Source organism: Equus asinus, chromosome 8, assembly GCF_041296235.1.
Source record: "Equus asinus isolate D_3611 breed Donkey chromosome 8, EquAss-T2T_v2, whole genome shotgun sequence".
Taxonomy (NCBI): Eukaryota; Metazoa; Chordata; class Mammalia; order Perissodactyla; family Equidae; genus Equus; species Equus asinus.
This window is the reverse complement of record NC_091797.1, coordinates 24984994-25007010: the sequence shown is the minus strand read 5'-3', so window position 1 is coordinate 25007010 and position 22017 is coordinate 24984994. Positions and strand designations below refer to the sequence as shown.

Sequence of the window (22017 nt, the reverse complement as noted above, 5' to 3'; positions counted from 1 at the left end):
TTCCCCGAAGCCACAGGGATCGGCCACTCCCTCCATCGGAATAGCTCCTTCTCTAGTTTGCCAAGAGAGAGCAATCTCTAAAACAAAAAACTGGGGGCTCCTTATTGCCCCCCTAACCCCTTCTAGCCCATGGTAAGGTCCCAGATGCCTGCCATTAGAGTTGGTTATTAACTGCCCTCCTCTCTCTCTCCTTTTTCTTTTCCTTCCTTTCTTCCTCTCACACCAGGAGCATTCCCTGGTTGGTAGGGGGGTGGCTCCTGGGTGGGTGGGCAAGAAGAAGACTGGGGACAACACACACCTCACCCCTTCCACTTGGCCTGTCGGTTTCAGAAGGAATTGGGCTCCACCGAGGACATCTACCTGGCCTCCCGCAAAGTCAAAGAGCTGTCGGTCATTGACGGCCGGAGGGCCCAGAACTGTATCATCCTTCTCTCCAAGTACGTGCTCGCCCTGCCTCCTCGGCCCCTGCTCTGGGAAAGGGTCCTGGCGGGAGTGATGGGCCCCCCAGGGAGCAGGGACCCGAGCTGGAGCGAGAGCAAAGACAGTGGTTTACCTGAATGCTTGGGAGAGAGAGGTGGCAGAGGAATGGGGGCATAGCAGTCTCTGGTGTCCCCCTCTCTGCTCTCCCCTGGAAATGGGGGGAGACTGATCTAGGACCCTCTCCTGAGAGCCCATGCTGGGCATCAGTGCAGGGCTCTGCAGACAGGAAATGCCCTGACCCCAGGCCCCGACCAGCCTGGTCAGCGTCTAGCAGTGGCATTGCTCTAAGCCCATGGAGGGCCCGCTTGGCTCAGGCCACAGAGCAGCATGATCTCAGCCCCCAAGCATTTCCCGCGGCTGCAGAACAAACAGCGCAGTATCTGTGCTAACAGCACAGCTTCTGTGTGGTTCCTCCTGCGTGAGCCAGGTCAGAGGGCACCGCCTCCCCTGCTATTCTTAGTGCTGCCCTGGCCACCTCTGGGACATCTTACCCCCCTTTCCTCCCACAGGGCCCCAGGCCTCAGTTTCTCCCCCTTGATGGTGGGGGAGAGTTCTGCATCCCCAGGGCTCCCAATGGGTGTGCATCTGGAGGGGATGTGGAAGGGCTGTGTGTGTGCACACACGTGCATGTGCGCATGTGTGTGTGTGTGGGGGGGGGGTGGCTTCTCCCTCTCCCAGAGAGCAGGACGGATTGGAACAGCTGTGTGGGAGCTGAGGCGCTGTCAGATGACTGAGAGCCATTCTGTCTTCTAAGAATGAAGGAAGCAGGAAGCTGCCCCCGAGTGGCCTGCCCATATTCCCATGCTCCCATGGAGATGCCGTAGATAATGTCAGGCATGAGGAGAAGGAGGAGGATCAGAAACCTGTCACCCTCTCTCTCAGTCTACACTGAAGATAGCCGTTTTACTCCTAACTGTCCCTATCAGCTGTGACGGAGACTCAAGCAAGAGACCAGGGACTCCAGACTCAGCTCTCTATTTAGACACTAAAATAGCTCGTTACGGGGTTTATGGAGCACGCCACGTCAGTGTGGTCTGAGGAGACTCTGCAGAGGAGCTGAGGAGGCAGTGCTATCAAATATACTCCCACGTTCGCGTAAGGGAGAGAGGAGGCCGGGGCTCTGGATTCTGGAGGAGAGGATCTGGGGTCTGTCCTGAGCAGAGGGGCCAGGCCAGGCTGCTCAGGGGGTGGGGTTTGCCGTAGGTTGAAGCTTTCTAACGAGGAGATCCGGCAGGCCATCTTGAAGATGGATGAGCAGGAGGACCTCGCCAAGGACATGCTGGAGCAGGTGAGGCCCCTAGCAGGGAGGGGAGCTGAAACTAGGGGGCAGCCATATTCCTTTCTGACAGTCCCCAGAGAGGCAGAGACTCTTAGGTCAAGGAGAAATCAGGCTATAGGGTGGAGGAGTGAAGGGGAAGGGTTATAGAAACTCTCCTGGGCCAGCCTTTCTGACGGGAGGCCAGAAAAGGCATCTTTCCCGGGGGATTGAGGCCCCCCAAAAGGAGAGATGAGGTATGATACCCCACAGGTCTTGAGGCAAAGTCAGAGTGACCTATAGTCTTTTCTTCCCCAAATCTCTTCCACCACATTTGTTGTGTCCTTCAAGAGGAAACTAGATAACACCAAACAAAGCCACCATCAATTGGACTTCATTAAAATTAAGAACTCTGTTCATCAAAAGGCACTATTCCTAGACCGAAAAGACAAGACAAGCCTTAGAAGCTCTTTGCCTTATGTGTATCTAGCAAAGATCTCATATTCAGAGTAAAGAACTCTACAAATCAGTGAGGAAATGACAAACAGCTCAACTTAGAAATGAGCAAAAGAGTTGAACAAATGGTTCATGAAAGAGAATTTCCAAATGACTCCATGTTATTAGTCCTCAGAGAAATACAGTAAATTACAGTGAGGTAGCACCACCCACCTACCGGAATGGCCAAAATTAAGAAGACTAACAACGCCAAGTGCTGGCGAGGATGTGAAGCAATTGGAATTCTCATTTGGTACAATCGTTTTGGAAAATGACTTGGCAGGCAGTGCACACCAAGGCTAAAAAGACTTTCCTATTGGCCAGCAATCCCAGTGCTAGGTATTCACTCAGGAGAAATGAGTACACATGTTGACTAAAAGACATGCATGAAAGTATTTATAACGATTGTATTTATAAAACCCCCAAACTGTGAACCACCCAACTGCCCATCAATAGGAAAGTGAACAGACTGGTTTGTGCCTACAGTAAGCTACTACTCAGCAATGAATAAAAGCAAACTACCAGTACTTACAAGAGGAATGAATCTCAGATGTGACATTGAGTGAAAGAACCAGGCACCAAGAGAACACACAGCATGAGTTCATTGACATGAGGTTCAAGAATAGGCAAATCTAAGGTGGTAGAATTCAGTTGAGAGGCTGTATATGGGGGAAGGGGTGGGTTGGCTTATTGAAGTGGTGCAAGAGAACTTTCTGAGGGGATGGAAATCTTCTGGATCTTAATCTGGATGGTGCTTCAATGGGTGCATAGTTTTGTCAAAACTCATTGAACTGCACACTTATGTAGATTGTACCTCAATAAAGTTGGTTTAAAAAAGTGTTGACCTGTACACTTAAGAATAGTGTGCTTTATTGTATGTAAGTTATATCTCGATTTTTTTTTTTTTTGAAAAGAAGAAGTCTAAAGAGCTGGGTGTCCTGCCACCTCCTTGGGGTGGATGACGTGTAAACTATCCACATGAGGATGCCTCTCTTCTAAGGGGCCCCCTCCCCATCTTGAACCTGGTCAGTGTACGGGCTTCCATGCACCGCCCCGCCATATCAGCTTCTCACCAGTTTCCCTTCCGATCTTCACCCGTTCTTTGCAGCTCCTCAAGTTCATCCCGGAAAAGAGTGACATTGACCTCCTCGAGGAGCACAAGCATGAGATTGAGCGGATGGCCCGCGCTGACCGCTTCCTCTATGACATGAGCAGGTCGGGGCAGCAGGCATGGCAGGAGGGGCTGGCTGGCAGGGGAGGCAGGCTAAGGAGGGGGCTGGAGCTGGCCGCTGGGGCTGGGGGAGCCATCTTATGAGGTAACTCTCCCTGTCCACAGGATCGACCACTACCAGCAGCGACTGCAGGCCCTCTTCTTCAAGAAGAAGTTCCAGGAGCGGCTGGCTGAGGCCAAGCCCAAAGTGGAAGGTATGGCTGAGGGTGTGGAGGAGGCCTGGAGTGGAGAGACATCTGGGGAGGCCCCGGGGTGGGAGTCAATGAACAGGGCCAGAGGAAAACTCCTTCCTTATTCTTGATCCCCCAAAAAACCCAAAGTCAAGGACAAAGTTTAAAACTATGATTTTTGTAGATATATGCACTTGTTTATGTCAGCACATGTGCCAGCCTTGCAACTCCTTCCCTATGCCTCAGCACGCCAACTCCCCAAGGCAGGAGCTCTGTTGACATCTGCCCCAGCATGGGACAGAAATGCTAAAAAAAATGATGACAATAGCAAATACCCAGAACAGTGCCTGACACACATTGAGCTCATCCATCTTTAACTTGCTCGACAGATACTAAACTCATAGAGGACCTCTGGACAATAAGTGTGAGCTATTCAGAAAGTAGGAAATTCAGCATCTGATTTTCTGGGTAGGGGAACCCCTCCTATACAGGGCTTTTCCAGATGAGAACTTTGTAATTAAATGAGAACCATTTGCCAAGAACTGTGTGGAGCGCTCCACAGGGTTGGTCTTATTTGGTCCTCACAACCCTATGGGTGTGCCATTCTCTCATCTTTCAATGGGGATGTTGAGGCCATTGTTACTGGTGGGTGGTGGAGCCAGGATTGGAATGCAGATGTCATTCTTCAGAATCCATCCCTTCTCTCTTGTCCTGTAGCACTTCCTAGAGAGCATCTCCCTGGATCTGCCTGTGGGGATGGCAGAGGATGGAGGGGCAGGGAGCTGGGGGAAAAGGCAGGTGGTCAGGATGGTGAGCAGGCATGCAGACCCAGGAGGGGAGAAGGAGGAGAGGCTGTGAGGTTCAGTTGCAGTGAGGGAAGGATCAGCAGATTGGAACAAAACAGCCTGTGTCCAGGATGCTGGGCAGGGGATGGGTGCTGTGGGGGAGGCAGGCTGGGGGCAGAGCAGAGCATGGGCCCCCTCTGCTGGACACTTGGGCTGGCCAGCACTCCCTGGAATGCCCACTCCAGAGAAGCCCTTCCTGGAGTTTGACAGGCTGCTTTGGGGAGCATTCTGAGGATAGGGAGGGGTGTGACAGAACTAGAGGCAGATGTTTTCTGTAATCTGGATCCTGACACATATAGCAAGGGAACTGCAGACTGCAAGCTGGCTGTGGTCATAGATAGCTGGTCTGAGAGAGAAGGAAAGAGATCAGCAGTGACTCTGCAAGTCTAAGGTCTGGCGGCACCTCCTGCCCTGGCGATGGGTGAGTCCTCACCTTCACACAACTTTCTTCGTCCTGCTGCTGACTGCCTTTGGGGCATGAGGCACAGATAAGGGGTTCAGCCCAAGACATGTGCTCAACTATATGGGTCTTGGGTCAGTGGAGCAAATGTGAGCAATTGCCAGTTGGAGCTATGGAACCAGAGTAGTTTAGCCACCGGGTAGGTTTAATCTCAGATAATTTCCTGCTCCCAGGAGACCACTCCCAAACTGTCCCTGAGAATTAGTCAGTGGATGCTCAGGAGAGAGTCTCCCTTTAATATCAAGCTCAGCAAGTTCATGTTTCCTGTTCTAGAATGGTCTGGAGGTCTCTTACCTCTAAGAGTTGGGAAGAGGTGGCTGAAATTGTACCTCACAGAATCAGGTCCGTGGGCTTGACTGGGTGTGGAGACAGAAGGATTGTGCAGGAGTTGGGGTGCATGGTCCTCCTTCCAGTTCTCCAGGAAATCTTCCTGCAAGAGCTGGTTTGGCCCATCCCAGCTGGTTGGTGAGCTGTTGGCATCCACCCCCTAGCAGGGCCTCTGGGTCAATTTGCCAAAAGCCAATTCATCAAATTTGACAAATTTACCAATTCTTCTCTGAATATATTCATGAACACATTCTTTTTGAACACATTCTTCTTATGAATATACCAAAATTACCAATTCTCATTATGAATGCATTCATTGAAGTAGTCAAGATGAATATGGTTTCAAATGTAAATAAACATATTCTTATGAATACATTCATGAATATATTATTCTTATGAATATATCTAAAATGTCTGCCTTGCATATGGAAGTTTTCCAATTTACAATGATTTCCTTTGAGCTCTTGTCATTTTCTGTTTTGCCAACATTTTAGCATTTTTTGGAGGACTCCTTTACAAATTTTTCAAGCAGCTTATCAACCTGAGAAAAATTATCCCAACCAACATACATTGCCGGAAACTTTTATAAGTAGTTTTTTAAAAGTAAACTTCCTATTGAAATACACATGTAGAAAAGCTCACACATCACAGGAGTCCTACTGATGAACCATCCTAATGTGAATTCACCTGTGTAATCTATGCCCAGGTCAAGCCATGGAGTGTCCCCAGCCCCCAGAGCCCTTTGCCATGTCCCCCTCCAACCATTACCCCTTCCTTCAAGGTTGTCTCTTGAACTTTATATAAAAGGATAGCATAGTACAAATAATTGTACCCTGGATTCTCTGGCTCAGCATTGTGGTTGTGAGTTATCCCTATTGTTACACAGAGCAGTGGTTCTTCATTTTCAGTGCTGTATTTTATTCCATCATATGAATATGCTGTAACTTATTTAACCAATCTATTTGTAATTTTTAAGAGAAAGCAAACTGGAAACCCCTCATATACCTGTCAAGAGTGACGCTGCTGTGAGGTCATAGACTGTGTGCGTGTTCAACTTGAGAAGCTACTGACAAACCTTACTTACTACTCATTTTTTACAGCCTTTTTAATTACTTTGGGGGATTTTTGCAAACTTTTAGTAAATGGTTGTCATTGTGTCTTCATAGCAGCATCTTAAGGAATGTTCAGTTTGGCATCAGCTGAAGATGATAGAATGGTTTGGTCTTCTTATCACCACATTTAATCATCAAAAATTATATTCTATAACTAGACAAAATAGACAACATTTCAGTGTAGGATTTGTATTCCAATTCTGCACATCACCATAAATACGTAATAGCTGAGGAAGGGCTGGGGCATCCACGTCAGAATGAGATTCTGAAGTTTTGGTTCCTGTTAGAAATACAAACTAAAGCTAACAAAGGTAACAGTTAAGGCATTAGGGGGAAATGGTTAAAATGCCTAAAGCTTAGGAAAATTTTTAAATGATTTAAAAATTGTATGTCAAGTAACCTATTTAGTCAAATCCAAGACATCATCAACTGTCAAGCACGTCGTTATCTTATAGAACAAAAATATAGGAATATTCCAATTGATGACATGTTATGATTTTATTGATGGACTTTTTTCTTTCCAAAAAATCGATATAATTCAGCATTTCAAAAGAGTCAGAAACAGTCCCATAATCTGTAAAATGCTAAAATTTAAATTTTTGATCACTAGGTTTAGAAAAGTAAAAGTATTATATTCTTGTATATATTCACTAAAATCTTTAAATATATGTGAGAAAAGATATTCTTAGGAAGAGTTGGCAATTCTGAGAATGGGTTATTTGGCAAATTGGTTTTTGGTGAGTTTTTCTGCTTCCCTTGGAGGATGGCGGGTGTGGAGCAGACGTGGAGTTGCGAGTACTGTCTCTGCCCCTGAGAGCTGAAGGCACTTCACAGACCCTGTTCTGGACCTTGTGGTGGCATCATTCTGGAGTGCAGGGGGACCAGCTGCCCTGGCCCAGTCCATGTAGGGCTCTGACCTGTCCCTCCTTTCCCAGCCATCCTGCTGGCCTCCCGGGAGCTGGTCCGCAGCAAGCGTCTAACGCAGATGCTAGAGGTTGTCCTGGCCATTGGCAACTTCATGAACAAAGGGCAGCGTGGGGGCGCCTACGGGTTCCGGGTGGCCAGCCTCAACAAGATCGCCGATACCAAGTCCAGCATTGACAGGTGGGACCCCGCCTGCTTCCTTAGCCTCCATCTCACCCCATTCTGGCCTCTCCCCTCCTCCCTGTTGGACCCTTCTTCCATTTCCAACCCAAATTCATCTCCTCTTTCTCCTAATACCTCACCCTAGTTTCCTCTTGACCCTTGTCGCCAAATACCTTGATCTCTTACCCCTGAAATTTCATCAACAGAAACATCTCTCTGCTCCATTATCTGATCATGATCCTGGAGAAGCATTTCCCTGACATCCTGAACATGCCCTCCGAGCTGCAGCACCTTCCAGAAGCCGCCAAAGTCAAGTGAGGGGTCCCTCTGAGGCTTCCTTCTCCCTATGATTATGCATACTCTTGTCTAACTTTCCTCCTTTGAGACTACCCTGGGCCAACTAGGAATGGGCAGTGAGTGTCTCAGTGTCAGCTCTGCGAGGAGCAGACAGAGACATATTTGCTTTCAAATCCTTATTTCAGAGATGCTCCCAGGAAAGAATGCCAATAACAGAATATTATTAAGCCAGTGACCACTGTGGGCAATTGGAACTGAATCCCTCCCAGGGAGTCTGGGAGATAGTGTAGGACATTCCCTCTGCTTATCCCACCCAGTGGGCAAGGAGGCTGGGACATTGTACACCGTCTCCTGTCAGTCACTGGCTGAGGGGTAGTGAGGGGCCATAACTCTCTGGCCATGGGTACAGGCTTTGACCCCCAGAAAAAGTGCTCACACAGCTGGAAGTCAGGGCTGTGCACTACAACGTACTGTCCTAGGAGCTATGTGTGGGGCACCAACAGTATCTGCTACAGGCAGGAAGTCAGACCTGAACAGATATAGGCTGATAGAAGCATCTCCAATAGAAGTAGAAATGGGGTGGTGAACGGCCAATATGAGTCAAATGCTTACTGCATGCAGGGTGCCATGTTAAGAGCTTATAAACATTACCTGGTAGTAATAAAAATAGATAAACCCAAGCCAGAGGCCATATGTTGGAAGCCTTCTTAGACACAGGGTGACATTTCCAATCTCCGGAGATCTATAGAATGTAAGTTTCGCCCCTGTTATTTTATAGAAACACAGACAGGGCACCGACGGGAGGTGATTTGCCAGGGCCACGTGTCAGTGGGCAAAGCAGGGCTGGAGCACAGGTCCGGTGACTCCCAGGCCCTTGTGCTTTGCACTGCCCTCTCCCCGAAACCACCCTCAGCTCCTCTCTCTCCCTCCATGTCCCCCCACAGCCTGGCGGAGCTGGAGAAGGAGGTGGGCAACCTCAGGAGGGGCCTCAGAGCAGTTGAGGTGGTGAGTACATCCTCAACACCTGCCTGGGTTTGAGGGGATGCTGTCCACGCGGCCTGTGTTTGCTGCTGCCTGTCACTGGGCCCAGTGGTGGACCCCCAGACGCAGACCCTGTCTGAGGCATTCCTGTGAGCCGAAGCTCCCGGCTGGGGTGGGAGAACAACTGGCACGGTGGGTACAGCCTCTGGCACAGAGTCAGCCCTCAGGAAAGGGTGACTCCGTCATCTAGGGCTTAACTTTAGACTCTCGAAGAGGGCACATCTGAGACTAGCCAGGTCACCGTCTGACATGTCTGTTGGGAACTGGAGTGGAATGGACCATAAGTCAGCTGCATGCTTAAGTTTGATCCAAGTGGACGGGAAAGAGAATCCACCAGAAGCTGGCTAGGGACAGACAGCACATAGTGTGACACTGGAGACTCTTCACCTCCTCCCTGGGTCAGTAGAGGACCCAGGGGCTGCATTCTTTGTTGGACCCAGGTCTCTGGCCAGCACCAGTCCTGTTCTGATAGTATCATCTCAGAAGCCATCTCTGGCCCTGGGCTAGGCTGGCCCAGTATGGGGATCTCCCCGACCATTTGTCCCCCACACCCAGGAACTAAAGACCCTTCCCATCTTCAAGGGGGTCGGGGGTTAGGTGGGTAAGGGGAGAACGGGCTTAGAGAATGAAGGATGAGAGAGAATGTTTCATTGCCACTGTTAGGGGCAGCGGGGGTGGTTTCAATTTATAGCCCTTTGAAGTGCCACCAAAAACATGGTCCATGGACCAGCAGCATCTACATCAGCTAGGAGATTTAGAAATGCATCTCACACTTGAATCTGCACACAACTCCCCCGAGGGTCTTGTTAAAATGCAGATCCTGATTCTGCAGGTCTGGAGTGGGGCCTGAGAGTCTGTGTCTTCAGATTTCCCAGATGATGAGGATGCTGCTCGTCCCAGACCACATTTTTGGTAGCAAGGATCCAGGGAAAGAAAGATGGCTGTGGGGGTGAGGGAAGCATAGAGGCAGGGTGGACTGGCTGACAACTCTCACATCTTTGCCACCCTTAGAATTTTGAGACTTGGGGCGTTCCCTCTGCTGAAGGAAGGCTCGATCTTGTGGGACTGGCAAGAAGGGTGGGAGACGGGGTGACCCGCAGGATTCCTGACTTTTATCCTGGCACCCGTCTCACCAGCACTTCACTCTCCCTCCTCAGGAGCTGGAATATCAGAAACGCCAGATGCGGGATCCGAATGACAAGTTTGTCCCCGTCATGAGTGACTTCATCACAGTCTCCAGCTTTAGCTTCTCAGAGCTGGAGGACCAGCTCAGTGAGGCCAGGGACAAGGTAGGGTGTCAACCCTGCCCCCACTCCTCTCTAACTCAGCCCCTTCACCCATCCCTACCACATATGGCCCAGAAGGGACAAACCCAGAGTCGCAGATCTTTGAGGAAAAGCCACTTCCTCCCTCCTAAAAGAAAAGCAATAGCCACTCTGTTGCAAAGATCTTATCCATTCCTCAGGTACCAGGCACCACATTACATGTTTTACAGGATTTATCTCATTACCTACCTTATGGGTTTGTGGGAAGGTTATTAGCCCATTCGACAGCTATGTGCACTGGGATCCAGAGAGGTTAAGTAACTTGCCTGAGGTTGCCCAGCTGTGATAGATAGAGCTGGGTTAGTATCCTGACTCTGGAGCTCAGCTTTGGTCTCAGTTGCTACGCTTCTTCCTGTTTCTCACACTAACACGCACATGGACTCCATCTGTGGGGGTCTTATTAAGAAGTGGGTCATTGTGGCCAGCCTGGTGGCATAGTGGTTAAGTTCACATACTCCACTTAGGCAACCCAGGGTTTGTGGATTTGGATCCTAGGTGCAGACCTACACACTGCTCATCAAGCCATGCTGTGGCAGGGTCCCACATACAAAATAGAGGAAGATTGGCACAGATGTTACCTCAGGGAAAATCTTCCTCATGCAAAAAGAGGAAGATTGGCAATGGACGTTAGCTCAGGGCCAATCTTCCCCACCAAGAAAAAAAAAGTAGGTTGTCATTCAGGAGGTTTGGGCTGGGGCCTGAGAGTCAGTATTTCTCACAAGTTCCCAGGAGATGCCATGCTCCTGGTCCATGGAGCACAGTTTGAGTAGTGAGGTCTGTTTTAGAGGATTCTGAGTGTGTTGAATTAGGGCTGGCAGCTCTCAATAAAAGTCAGAAGTTCTATATTATCCCCATTTTACAGATGAGGAAACTGAGGCACAGAGGGGTTAAATAACTAGCCCAATAACTATATGACTTCTGAGGTCCTTTTGAGTTCTCACCGGGCAGTTCCTGACCTTAAGAAGTGCTTCTCAAGGGCTGTAGCTCCTGATCCCATCCCCATACCCTAACAGACTGAGGTGACTCTGGGCAGCCTCTGTCAGCTGGCTTGGAACCCTCCCCTCCGCAGGGTGTCAGCCTCAAGCCTTTCCTTCAGCCTCCCTATGCTGCTGACAGTGGGGTCTCCCCCTCTAGCCCTGCCCCTCATACCAAAGGTTCCAGCCTTAGACTGGGCTCTGCTCTGGCTGGAACCCAGCCAATCCCATGGGCAGAGCCCACCATGCTTGGCGGTGACTCTCCTCCACCCCTTCTCCCCCGAACAGTTCTCCAAGGCCCTGATGCACTTTGGGGAGCACGACAGCAAGATGCAGCCAGATGAGTTCTTTGGCATCTTTGACACCTTCCTGCAGGCCTTCTCGGAGGCCCGGCAGGACCTGGAGGCCATGCGGAGGAAAAAGGAAGAGGAGGAGCGGCGGGCGCGCATGGAAGCCATGGTGAGGGGGCAGGGCGTGAGGGAGAGCCCGGTGCAAGTGGGATGCTACTAGCGGCAGGGGTGGCGGGGAAGGGTTGGAGTGTGCGAGGGGCTGTAGGGGCTGACCTCAGCCCCACAGGGAGAGAGCAGTGTGATGGGGAGGCACGGGCTCCCGGGGAAGAACGAAGGCAAGGCCAGTTAGTAAACAAGAGTCTTGAGCATCGAGGTGCACAGTGGAGCAGTCAGCCCCTGCTGGGGAGGGCGTGTGTTTGTAAATTGGACAGTGAGTGGCTGCTCTGGCCTCAGCCCATCCCTGGGTGCCAGCCTCTCTCCCTCCCTCTTCACCCTCCAGCTGAAGGAGCAGAGGGAGCGGGAACGGTGGCAGCGGCAGCGGAAGGTCCACGCCGGCAGCACGCTGGAGGAGGGAGGCGAGTTCGACGACCTGGTGTCGGCCCTGCGCTCAGGGGAGGTTTTTGACAAGGACTTATGCAAGCTGAAGCGCAGCCGCAAGCGATCGGGGAGCCAGGCATTGGAGGTCACCCGGGAGAGGGCAATCAACAGGCTGAATCATTGACCTGGGGCCTGGCCACTGTGGGAGGCGGGGAGACAGGGATGGACCGAGAGGGGCTGAGGGGAGGAGGCCATGATGCTAAACAACTTGGTGCTCGGTTCCTGGCCCTGGGCTGGGTCCCAGGGGCGGGCTGTGTGGCAGGACCAGGTCTCCCCACACTTACCTGAAAGGGCTCCCCTCCTCTCTTCTTCCCATTGTTCTTTCTGCATCGGGGCCTTCAGGGGTCACTCTGAGGCTGCCTTGGACATCCCTGGCCAGCCTGCCTGAAGGGGCCCTGCTCCCCGTCCCCAAGCATGGGCACCCATGCTGGCACAGAACTGTTCCAGAGCTAGACTAGAGTGGTCCACGGACCTTGTCCGGATTTCATGTGCAGTGGGAGTAACAGTGGGGTGAGCCCCCTGAGAGCCAGGTTGAGAATCCAGGCTCCCATCCCTCAAGAGGTGGCTTAATGGAACATTGATCTGGGGGCAAACTTTCCTCTTGGATGGAAAAGGAAGAGGCATTATGTATTCTAGCTAGGAATGTCCCAGAAAAACTAAAACACACTGGGAGGATGATGCAGGGACCAAGTCATCAGGACAGAGTGGCAGTGCCCGTTTCCTTCATCACAAGTCCGTTGGCCCCACCTCTTGCATGTCCTAAGCCTCCCTCCCTCCCTTTCCTGTGCCACCTCCATCCATCTACTAATCCAGAAGCCCAGAAAACTCACCTTTGGGTTCACATGAGCATGGCTTACTATCAGGTACTTGATGAATCTGGTAAGGGAAGGGGTTCAAAAAAGACCCCACTCAACACACCTCACGCCTTGGGCATAGGGACCCTGGAACAAAACTCTCTCACCTCCCCAGTACAGCCAGACCACTGTCTTGAAGTGAGACAGTGACCTCACATGTTGGCTAGGGGTTCCCCACAGCCCCTCACCAGAGGGCAGCACTGGAACGCCCAGGTGCACACTAGGGCTTCCTGGTCCAACACTTAATGTTACTCAGACCCCAAACTCTTTCTCTGATATCTGCCTCAAGAGTAGAAGCCACAGTGACCTCCCGTTCTGTCCAGGCTGCAGGAGACCACATCAAACTATGTGTATCTGGCTGAGGCTGGCCCTGGGGCATCAGGTCCTGAGAGGGTCCTAAGGGACAGAGCTGCCCTCTGCATTTAAATGCCATCTCTGAGGGTGTCTCCTCCTCTGAGGCATTCAGACTAGGGCCAGTGCAGGCAGGGGAGGCTGGGAATGCACTCCTGAAGGAGCCAAGGGGGGAAGGTTGAAAGGGGGCTTCAGCCCCCCATCTCTGGTACCCAATTTCGTTCTTCAGCCTGACTTCCAAGGGGCCCATTCTGGTCCTCCTGTCCATTCCCACCTTCCATTCTGTCCGTCTTGAGCTGTCCTGGGGGGGTGGGGGTAGGGAGAGCAATGGGGCCGGTAATGGCTGTGTCTAAAAGTTTTCTGTCTTCTAAAAGAAGGGAGGTGAGGTCAACTCCATCAAGTCTTATTTTCAAAACATTTCCTCCCACTAGAATTGACCTTCCATCCTCTGTGTCTGTGAGACCAGCCTCAACCTTGCTCCTTGCCCTTCCATCCTCCTACCCTTTCCTTTATGCTTCTCACCTTCCAAGCTACTTCTCCAGCTCAGGGTTTTTGCCAGTGGAGAGACTGGTGGGCTGGGCCAACTCTTCAGCTGCCTATCTTTTTCCTGCATCAGATTCCTAGGGGTGGGACCATAGTAGCTGCAGGGGAAGAAACACAGGGTTTGTGAGCCCAGCACGTGTGTTGGTTTGAGGGGGAGGGATCTGAGCAAATGCAAGCCTGGCCAAGACAGGTGTGAAGAGGCCATCCTGGAGTCCAGGTGAGGGCAAGATGAAGGCTTCCAGGAAGAGCAACTGCAGAGAGCTGTGTTACACCCATCTGAACACCCAAGAGCCCTCGCCACAGGACGCTGGCATTGGGATGATGGAAAGGTTGTGGGTGGGGTCTCTGAAGGCTGGCCGGACTGAGGTCAACCTTAATCCACAGGGGAGGGCTCCACTTCTACCCAACAGGCACGTCCAAATCCTGGCATTCCCACCCACCATGCATGACTGGATGCGCACCAGGAAAGACAGAATACGGAAGCTGTTCAAGATGCATTGGATCCGCAGAAAAGCAGTTTGGTTTAACTGTTTACAGAGGACACATATATTGTTCCTGGGCTCAGGCTTCTCACCCTCAAAGAGTTTTCCTTTTCTATTTATTATTTTCTAGATCTGGCTGGTGGCTCTGGCACCAGACGCCTTGTAGCCAGATCTCCAACAGTGCCTTGCACCATGGACCATCAAGGCTGACTCCGCAATGGCTGAGTTGGTCCTTGACGTGCTACCTGTTTACGCCTGTTGTATCTGTTCCTTGGTCTTTCCCCAGTACCCTTCTCACCCCTCCTGCCACCTTCAGGTGAATTCCTCCAGCTGTCTAACTTTGTGTCCAATGTAGAATTCAGTTAACTATTGTAACCTGTCCCCTTCTCAGCTGCAGCGCCCACTCCTCCTCCCCCGTGATGGAAGGAAGGCATGTTTAAGGCAGCGGGAGAAAATTCTCCAGGTAGATGGGGAAGGGTCTGGTCCAGGCTCTCCCCATCCCCACCCCATTTCCACCAAGTGGGGAGCAGTGACCATCTCCCCTCACCTCCACCCAGGGCCATCTTCATACCAAGGCTGCTCTCACCAGCTGTCTCAGACCACAGATGAGGCTAATGTACAAAATCTGCAGCGTCCTTTTTACCTGCACCTTTTTTATAAGAATATATTGTAATACTAAAAAATATTAAATCCATACCATCCCCATCCAGCCTGCCTTGAAACGTGTGCCTTCTTCCCTTGAGGGGACTTGAGGTGTGCTGGGGAGCAGGCACATCTGGTGTGTTGCAGCCAGCTTGTACCAGCTCTGAGCGTGCCAACTGTTAGATTTTCAGGAATTTTGCAAGCCAGTTCATGTCGTATGGTAGCTTGAAATCGGCCAGAGTTTGTTTAACCACCTGCTCTGGGGAGAAGACAAAGCCATTTGCCAGCAAACCTGGGTGTAGGGCAGAGGGGAGGCAAGCAGGGGTGCCACTGAGGATGGCCCTAAAGAAGCCTAGCCATATTAGAGAACCCAGCAAACGAGTCCAGTGTTTGAGGGTGTGCATATGGGAGCCTCTGATTGCACCGTCCCAATCTGATACAGGCAGTGAGCTTCGGACACCCCCACTGGACAGTTTTACTGTAGATGGTGCCCCCCCACCCCACACTACCTTCTCCCACAGGGAGGACGGAGAATATGTGTCTCTCCTCTCCTCCTCCCCCAGGGCAGTGGGCTTTGGGATGGGGTTGAGGGGTGGGCATGAAATTGGAGCAGCTCGGTGCCCTCTGCACAGACAGTCCTCACTCTTGCATCTCCAAAGTTGGCATCGTGGCTTTATTTGTGTGCTGTGAGGGTGAAGGCAATCTTCGACTTTTTTTTTCCCTGATATGTTCCGGAATAAAGGGGTGTGGGTAGTGGGTGGGACGGCAGTGTGCAGGTGGGATGTGTGGTTGGTCAGGAGTCCTCAGGGCTGCGGCCCACGTGTATGTCCTGTTTAGCAGGAGGGAGCCAGCAGGATGGTGCAATTGTTAAGTGAAAGCCTGCAAGTTTGGTGGGGGACAGGCTCAGGCAAAGGAGGGACTAACTGGCTCTTTCAAAGGAGGGACAGGAGGGATGGGATGGGCAGGCTGTGGCTCCACAGACTCGGGAAGGGAAGCTGCTGAGAAGTTGTGACACATTCTAATGCAAGCTTTTTTCCCTCCTCAAAGTGGGTTCCTCTGCTTAATGAGCCCTTATTCTCTTCCCCAGGGAAGTAGGAGAAGAGAAAACTCACAATGAGAAGTGGAAGTTATAGGCTGCACATCTGCAACTGGTTGTCTGAAATAGTGCACGGATAACCCAATGTGTCTTTTTGGTTATCTAGCATTGCTTGCTGCAATGCCCTCCCATGACCTGAGTGTCCAGGAAGGCTGAGGGCCTGCTGGTTTCCTCTCTGAATAAAGAGAACCCCACAGGGCACTGTAAATCATCCAGCAGGAGGAACTGGCTGACCTTCGGTTCCTACTGTGAAGGCAAACAGTAACAGGCCGAAAGGAACTTGACATCTGTCTCTTGACCCAAATTGCATCCCATCGCATGATCTGGCTGCGCCATGGGTGAGGGGGCAGGAGCTCTAAGCCCGATGGAAGTCCCCCCGCTGACCCCCAGTCTTGCTGATGAGCTTGATCTCCCCCAACATGATGTCCCTGCTGACAGCCTTGCACATATCATACAGGGTGAGGGCGGCCACAGCAGCTGAGGTCAGGGCCTCCATCTCCACCCCAGTGGGGCCCCGAGCCCGGCAAGATGCCTGGATCACCACGGCATGGCGTGTGCTGTCCAGGTCCAGCTGCACCTGGACGTGGCTCAGGGCCACATGGTGGCACAGAGGAATCAGCTGACTGGTCAGCTTGGCTGCCTGGATGCCAGCCAGCTGGGCTACCACCAAGGCGTCTCCCTTCTTTAGCTGGTTCTCTTGGACGAGCTTGAAGGCCACAGGCCCCAGGAGGACCATGGCTGAGGCCACAGCCACCCGCTCTGTGTCTGGCTTCTGGCCCACATCTACCATAGCTGCCCGTCCTTCGGTGTTCACATGGGTTAGCTGGTCCGAGGTTGGCAGGGGTCCTGAGTGTGTGGCAGGAGCGGGGGACACTGGGCTAAGGCACTTTGGATTGGTAGCTGAGTCTCGGTGGGAACTGTAGTGTCTCTGAAGGGAGCCAGACCCCAGCCACCACTGGGCGAGGGGAGGGATCTGGGGGACCCGGCATCCTTTCCACAATGTTGCCACCTGGTTGGAGAAACTCATTCTGTGTCTCAGATCCTGAACACGGAAGGGGTCCCAGGAGGAAAGGCTCAGAATGGCTGGTGGGGAATCTTGGAGCATCAAAAATAACTCTGGAAGGACAGAGAAAAAAGACTAAGTCCAAACGGTAAGTCTTTCTCCCACCTCTTCCCCCAACCTTTTCCCTACCCCACCTCGAGCTCTCTCTCTCAGACTGGGGAAAGAGGAATGAAGAGCAAAAAGCATAGCGAGAAGAGAGGAAATAGAAGCTATACAGATAGAAAGTCCCCAGAATACAGGTTTGCAGCCCTTCTGACCAGGTGTGACACAGGGCAATGGCCCCACCAGTTTCCAACTGTCCTGCAGTGGTGGTGTGGGGGTACTCCTGGGCTCCCCTCCTCACAAAAACTCTCTTGTTGCCAAAATTCTCTTAAGAAAACCTAAGCTCTAAAGACTGAAGCCTGGATATGATGACCTCTCCACGGCCCTTCATTTCCTAAAACTACAGTGAGGTTCAGCCTGAGTTATCAATCAGTTACTTTCATCTTCACGTTCTCTATGAAGAGTTTACAGTTAAGGATATAGTTTATACACAATATACTAAGGGGGCTATTTAATCTATTGAAACATGGTCTTTTAAGTCCCCTCAAGCACAGGAGAATGCACACAAAGTGACAAGTGGATGCAAATGGTCCCAAGGGCCTTGAGAACCTTGCGGGCTCTTGTTACTCAAACAGTGGTCCAGGGACCAGCAGCACTAGTACGTCTGAGAACTGTTGGAGATGCAGAATCCACCCCAAATCTGAATCTGAAATAATAAGACCCCCATGTGATTCATAGGTACATGGAAGTCTGAGAGCCCTATCGCAGGCAACTCTTGGTTTCATAGAAACCAGACTAGTTTAGTTACTCTGTATCTTCGAAAGTAATAATATTCCTTACGAAGCAAAGAAGTCTCCCAACTTGCAGCTTTCCATCATGCTCTGGGCCCCCTACTTCATTAATGTCAGAGGTACAACCTCCCTTCTAGGGGGACCATCAAGGCATCCTCACTCCCTGCCATCAAAGTGTGTCAGTGTGGATCAAGGTCCAACAAGAGGACTATGATGCTGGAGGTGGGAGGAGAAGAGAGATGATGGTTTTCTTCCCAATGGAGTGCTTTGGGGAGCAGCCTTTCCATCTGTGGGTGGCTGGGGTGCAAGGGTGGTCCTCGGGCTGTCTCTGGCCCACTCCAGCCTGCTTCCCTCTGGGCCACTGCACTCACTCAGCTCCAACCTCTGGAGGAAAGAATTCCTTCCCTTAGTTTTTCTCACTGCTTTCTCTCGTCCAGTGGTACAGTTCAGAGGCCCAGATCTAGCTGTGGCCAGGGCGAGTGAGGCGTCACCTGCTCTAGTCTGCGTATCGTGCCAGAGGGGTAACGGCATCCCTAAAGCTCGTGGACTAGCTCAGTTCTCCAGGGTCAAGCCCACATATGGCTTTATTAAAAACGTGTTTTGTTTGAAACATCCAATGCACATGAAAGATGCCCTGTGCATATAAGCTCCCAGGAGTTAAAGAATTAGCAAGCTGAGACCCTGGCTGCTTCCTCCCTGGAAAAATGAGTAAGATTCTTAGCTTGCTGCCTCTGGCTCTGCCTGGCACAGAAGCAGAACAACACCTTACAGGTGCTAATGGTCCAGAGACATGCATGGACTAGCCCACACGACAGAGGGAAAGGGACGCCTGTGATCGTTTCTAACCTGGGAGGTTCTAGAGCTGAGGACAAGCTCTCAGTCTTAACCAGGAGCTCCATTCTCTGGGAACAACTAACTTAGTGATCATAAATCTGGAGGACTTCCTGCCCCGATTTCTGGTGAGACAGAATGATGATTTCTGTGGCATGGACAGTGGGGGAGCCGTGGATGGGGAAGAGAAGTAGCAGTCAAGGCTTGAAAGGGTTAGAAAAGATGAAGGAGGTTTATAAGAAAAATAAGGATGAGAACATCAGGATGAAATGCTGATCTGGGGGTGCCGTATGGCAAGGGCCCCACCCCATGGGAACCTCCAACGACAAGGGTGAGTGGTTACGTACTGATGGATCACCCACCGATGAGGATCATGGGCCGGTTCTTCATCTGGGAAATATTGAACATGCCTGGGGTAAGGGAAAGACAGGGAGGGAGAGGAGAGAAAGAGGGCAGGGAAAGGGGAGTTCACTGAAACCAGCAATGGACAAGGTGGTATGACAACCCAGGGACATGCACTCACCTCCGTGCACCCACACAGAGCCCCCTGTACCCGCAAGGTCCTGGGCCCATGACAGAACAGTCTGTGGACACCCAGGACCCCACCCTCCCTGATAGAAGACAATGTGCGGGATGAGAGAGAGGCAATGGCACCCCCTTCCCCCCACCCAATAGAACAGCCCAAGAGAATTCGGGGTCCCCTCTCCTGTGCAGTCTGTGCTATGCCAACTTCCCCTGGGAAGGCGAACCATCACTGCATCCCGGTCTAGAGGTCCAACCGGAGGGACTGGGAGTGAGGACAACACTGAGTCCCACTGGCTCCAGGCCAGGCCTTCCTTTGTCCTCTCGCCTCATAACTACGGCCCTCCCTCCTGACAATGGCCCACCCCACTATCCAGCCTGGCCTGCTCCACCCCTGCCCCTTACCTGCATGCTGCTGCTTCTTCCTGCCCACGGCAGCCCCGATGATTCTCAGCAGCTCCTCCTCGGAGGCCCCAGCCCGCAGGTGATCCCGTAGAGAGACTTCTGAGTTCCCAAAGAGGCAGACCTGCAGGGGGTCACCGTGGGGGTAAGGACAACATGCCTCCTGGGTCCCTGGGCCTTGGCCCCCCAACTCTGAGCAGCCAGCCCCATCCCTACAGTCCTCCATGGGCTGAGCGCCAGTGCCCAGGCCTCCCACGGGTGGGTCACACTGAAGGCAGGGCTTCCAGCAATGAGAGGCAGAAGGCGCCGGATGGAGGAGTCAGACAGGCTGGAAGGGCAGGAAGCAAAATCAGACATCCTGAGGCCTCTCTGTGACTCATGGTCACGTTTCCTTCAGCTCGTAGAGTGTGCTTTAAAAGTTTAATAGTTACCAATAGAAACAGCACACAAAAATCCAGATCCACACCTTCTCCTGAGACATTCCATGGAACGGCCTCTGTCGCCTTGAGAATGGACCCCAATCAGTTGGAACTAGCCCTGGCAGTCCCCTCCAGACATGGCATGCACATCCCATTTCACCTCAGTCCCCTCCTGGTCCCTTCACTCATGGACATCACCTGCCTGTCCCTGCACCTACTCCGGTTTGTGAGCCCTGACAGGTGGTGGAACAGCAGAGGGCTGGTGGGCATGGCATCCTGAGGTCACTCAAACTTGACTCAACGCTCCCTAGCTTCTGTGAGAGGCTGGGTGCTCTGGGCGGGCTCAGGGATGGGTGAGGCAGTCCCAGAAAGCAGGTACCTACCATCCTCCCACAAAACCTTATAAAGTACCTACTATGTGCCAGCTGTGTACAAGGCGCCATGGACACAGAGACAGAAGAACATTCAAGAAGCCACTGATGGCAGAGACTACCAGAGAAGAAACCTAAGCAGAAGGTCGACCTATTTCATGGTGCTGGTTAGTGCCCATTCCTTGTTCCCCCACGAGGCCCCAGGTCCACTCTCTGCCCCAGGAGGGCCCCCTATGGATGCCACCTTCTGGGCTCCCCTCCAGCTGGCTTCTGCCTGGGTTTGGCTGACAGCAGATCAGAGAATGAGAGGAAAGGAAGGTCGGGCGTTTCCCCCTGCTTCCTCCCTGCTCTGATGTCTCCCACAGTGGCTGCTTCCCTCAACTCCAGCACCAACCAGGTGACCACTCCGCCAGGCTCCAGCTCTCATGGGGCCCAGTGACACCCCTCCTCCCCAGGGGTGGGGACAGCTGTTGGCTGCTGCTCATCAAGTGCTTCAACACCCCTTATAGGTCCCGTTAACTGTGCACTATACATAGCCTTGTCATTACATTCTCTTTAGAATCCCACCTGCCGTTTCCCACAGGGGCCCTGACTGATGCAGATACCAGCCACAGTCTAGGTCAATTCTACAACCAGCCAAGAAAACAAGAAAAATCCCCTAGCTTTTTTTTTTCCTTCTTCTCTTCAAAGCCCCCCAGTACATAGTTGTATATTCTAGTTTCAGGTCCCTCTAGTTGTGGCATGTGGGACGCCACCTCAGTATGGCTTGATGAGCGGTGCCATGTCTGCACCCAGGATCCGAACCAGTTAAACCCTGGGCCGCCAAAGTGCAGCGCCAGAACTTAACCATTCAGGCACGGAGCGGGCCCCACCCCAGCTTTTAAAACTACTGAATGGTCCCTTTTGGATGTCAGACTTGATGTATCTAAACACAATGCACCATCCCCACCCTCCCCACTCCCCAGTCCTAAACAGCCCCAAAGTGACTGGCCACCTGGATGCTTTCTCTCCCCACACCTGCATTACCACGTGCTTTCATCCCTCCTTCCTACGCTTACCTGACACTCTCACATATTTAGAACATCTCTAAATGGCCATCTAATAGGTCCTCCTGTTTCCAAATTCAGCCTGTGGGTTATTCTCCTAAAACATGAATCGGGGATCCTGTCTCCCCCTTGTCCGGAAACTGCACAGTGCCCCACTGTGCACAGAACACACCCTGTACCCTTTATCAGGGCACTCAAGCCCTCTACAACGGGGTCTCCCATATCTGACTTTAATCTGCCTTGGCCAAATAGCACGAACCCCAGATAAGCAGCCCTCCCCCACTTCTCCTCCTCCACCCATTCTCAAGGCTTACCAAGGTCCGCAATGCACTCCCTCAAGGCCCGCCACTCTACGGCCCATCCAGCCACTCATCTGACAAAGAATCAGGGGCTGCCAAGCATCAGCTCTTTGTTTGGCCTTACCATGAGCCTTCAGGCCCCCACAGGAAACAGCACCTCTGGGCCTCCTTCACATCCCCCACAGCACTGAACACACAGTGCGTGCTGATTAGATATGAGTAACCGATGCTGGTTTCAGAGCGGAGACCCTGGCCTGGTGGATGGGGCCAACCAGGGT

General features: G+C 51.9%; 2 protein-coding genes across 9 annotated transcripts in view; one reads left to right on the top strand and one right to left on the bottom strand.

Annotated features, from left to right (window-relative positions):
• The window catches only part of DAAM2 (dishevelled associated activator of morphogenesis 2), a 104830-nt gene extending 89906 nt beyond the window's left edge, over window positions 1–14924 (top strand). For all 6 annotated transcript variants that reach the window (XM_070514981.1, XM_070514977.1, XM_070514979.1 and 3 more), the window contains 10 exons: window positions 331–437; window positions 1684–1768; window positions 3339–3445; window positions 3567–3655; window positions 7311–7479; window positions 7668–7775; window positions 8703–8763; window positions 9957–10088; window positions 11387–11557; window positions 11888–14924. In XM_070514981.1, coding sequence (XP_070371082.1) covers window positions 331–437; window positions 1684–1768; window positions 3339–3445; window positions 3567–3655; window positions 7311–7479; window positions 7668–7775; window positions 8703–8763; window positions 9957–10088; window positions 11387–11557; window positions 11888–12109 — 1251 coding nt within the window. In that variant the 3' untranslated portion in view covers window positions 12110–14924. The remainder of the gene's footprint in view (window positions 1–330; window positions 438–1683; window positions 1769–3338; window positions 3446–3566; window positions 3656–7310; window positions 7480–7667; window positions 7776–8702; window positions 8764–9956; window positions 10089–11386; window positions 11558–11887) is intronic.
• Window positions 14925–15509: 585 nt separating this feature from the next.
• Window positions 15510–22017, bottom strand: part of MOCS1 (molybdenum cofactor synthesis 1) — a 38508-nt gene continuing 32000 nt past the window's right edge. The window contains exons 9-11 of one of the 3 annotated variants that reach the window (XM_044776628.2): window positions 19608–19728; window positions 19028–19090; window positions 15510–17069 (exon numbers count right to left, since the gene is read on the bottom strand). In XM_044776628.2, coding sequence (XP_044632563.2) covers window positions 19035–19090; window positions 19608–19728 — 177 coding nt within the window. In that variant the 3' untranslated portion in view covers window positions 15510–17069; window positions 19028–19034. The remainder of the gene's footprint in view (window positions 17070–19027; window positions 19091–19607; window positions 19729–22017) is intronic. The other 2 variants (XM_014830918.3, XM_044776627.2) reach the window with 2 other exon arrangements.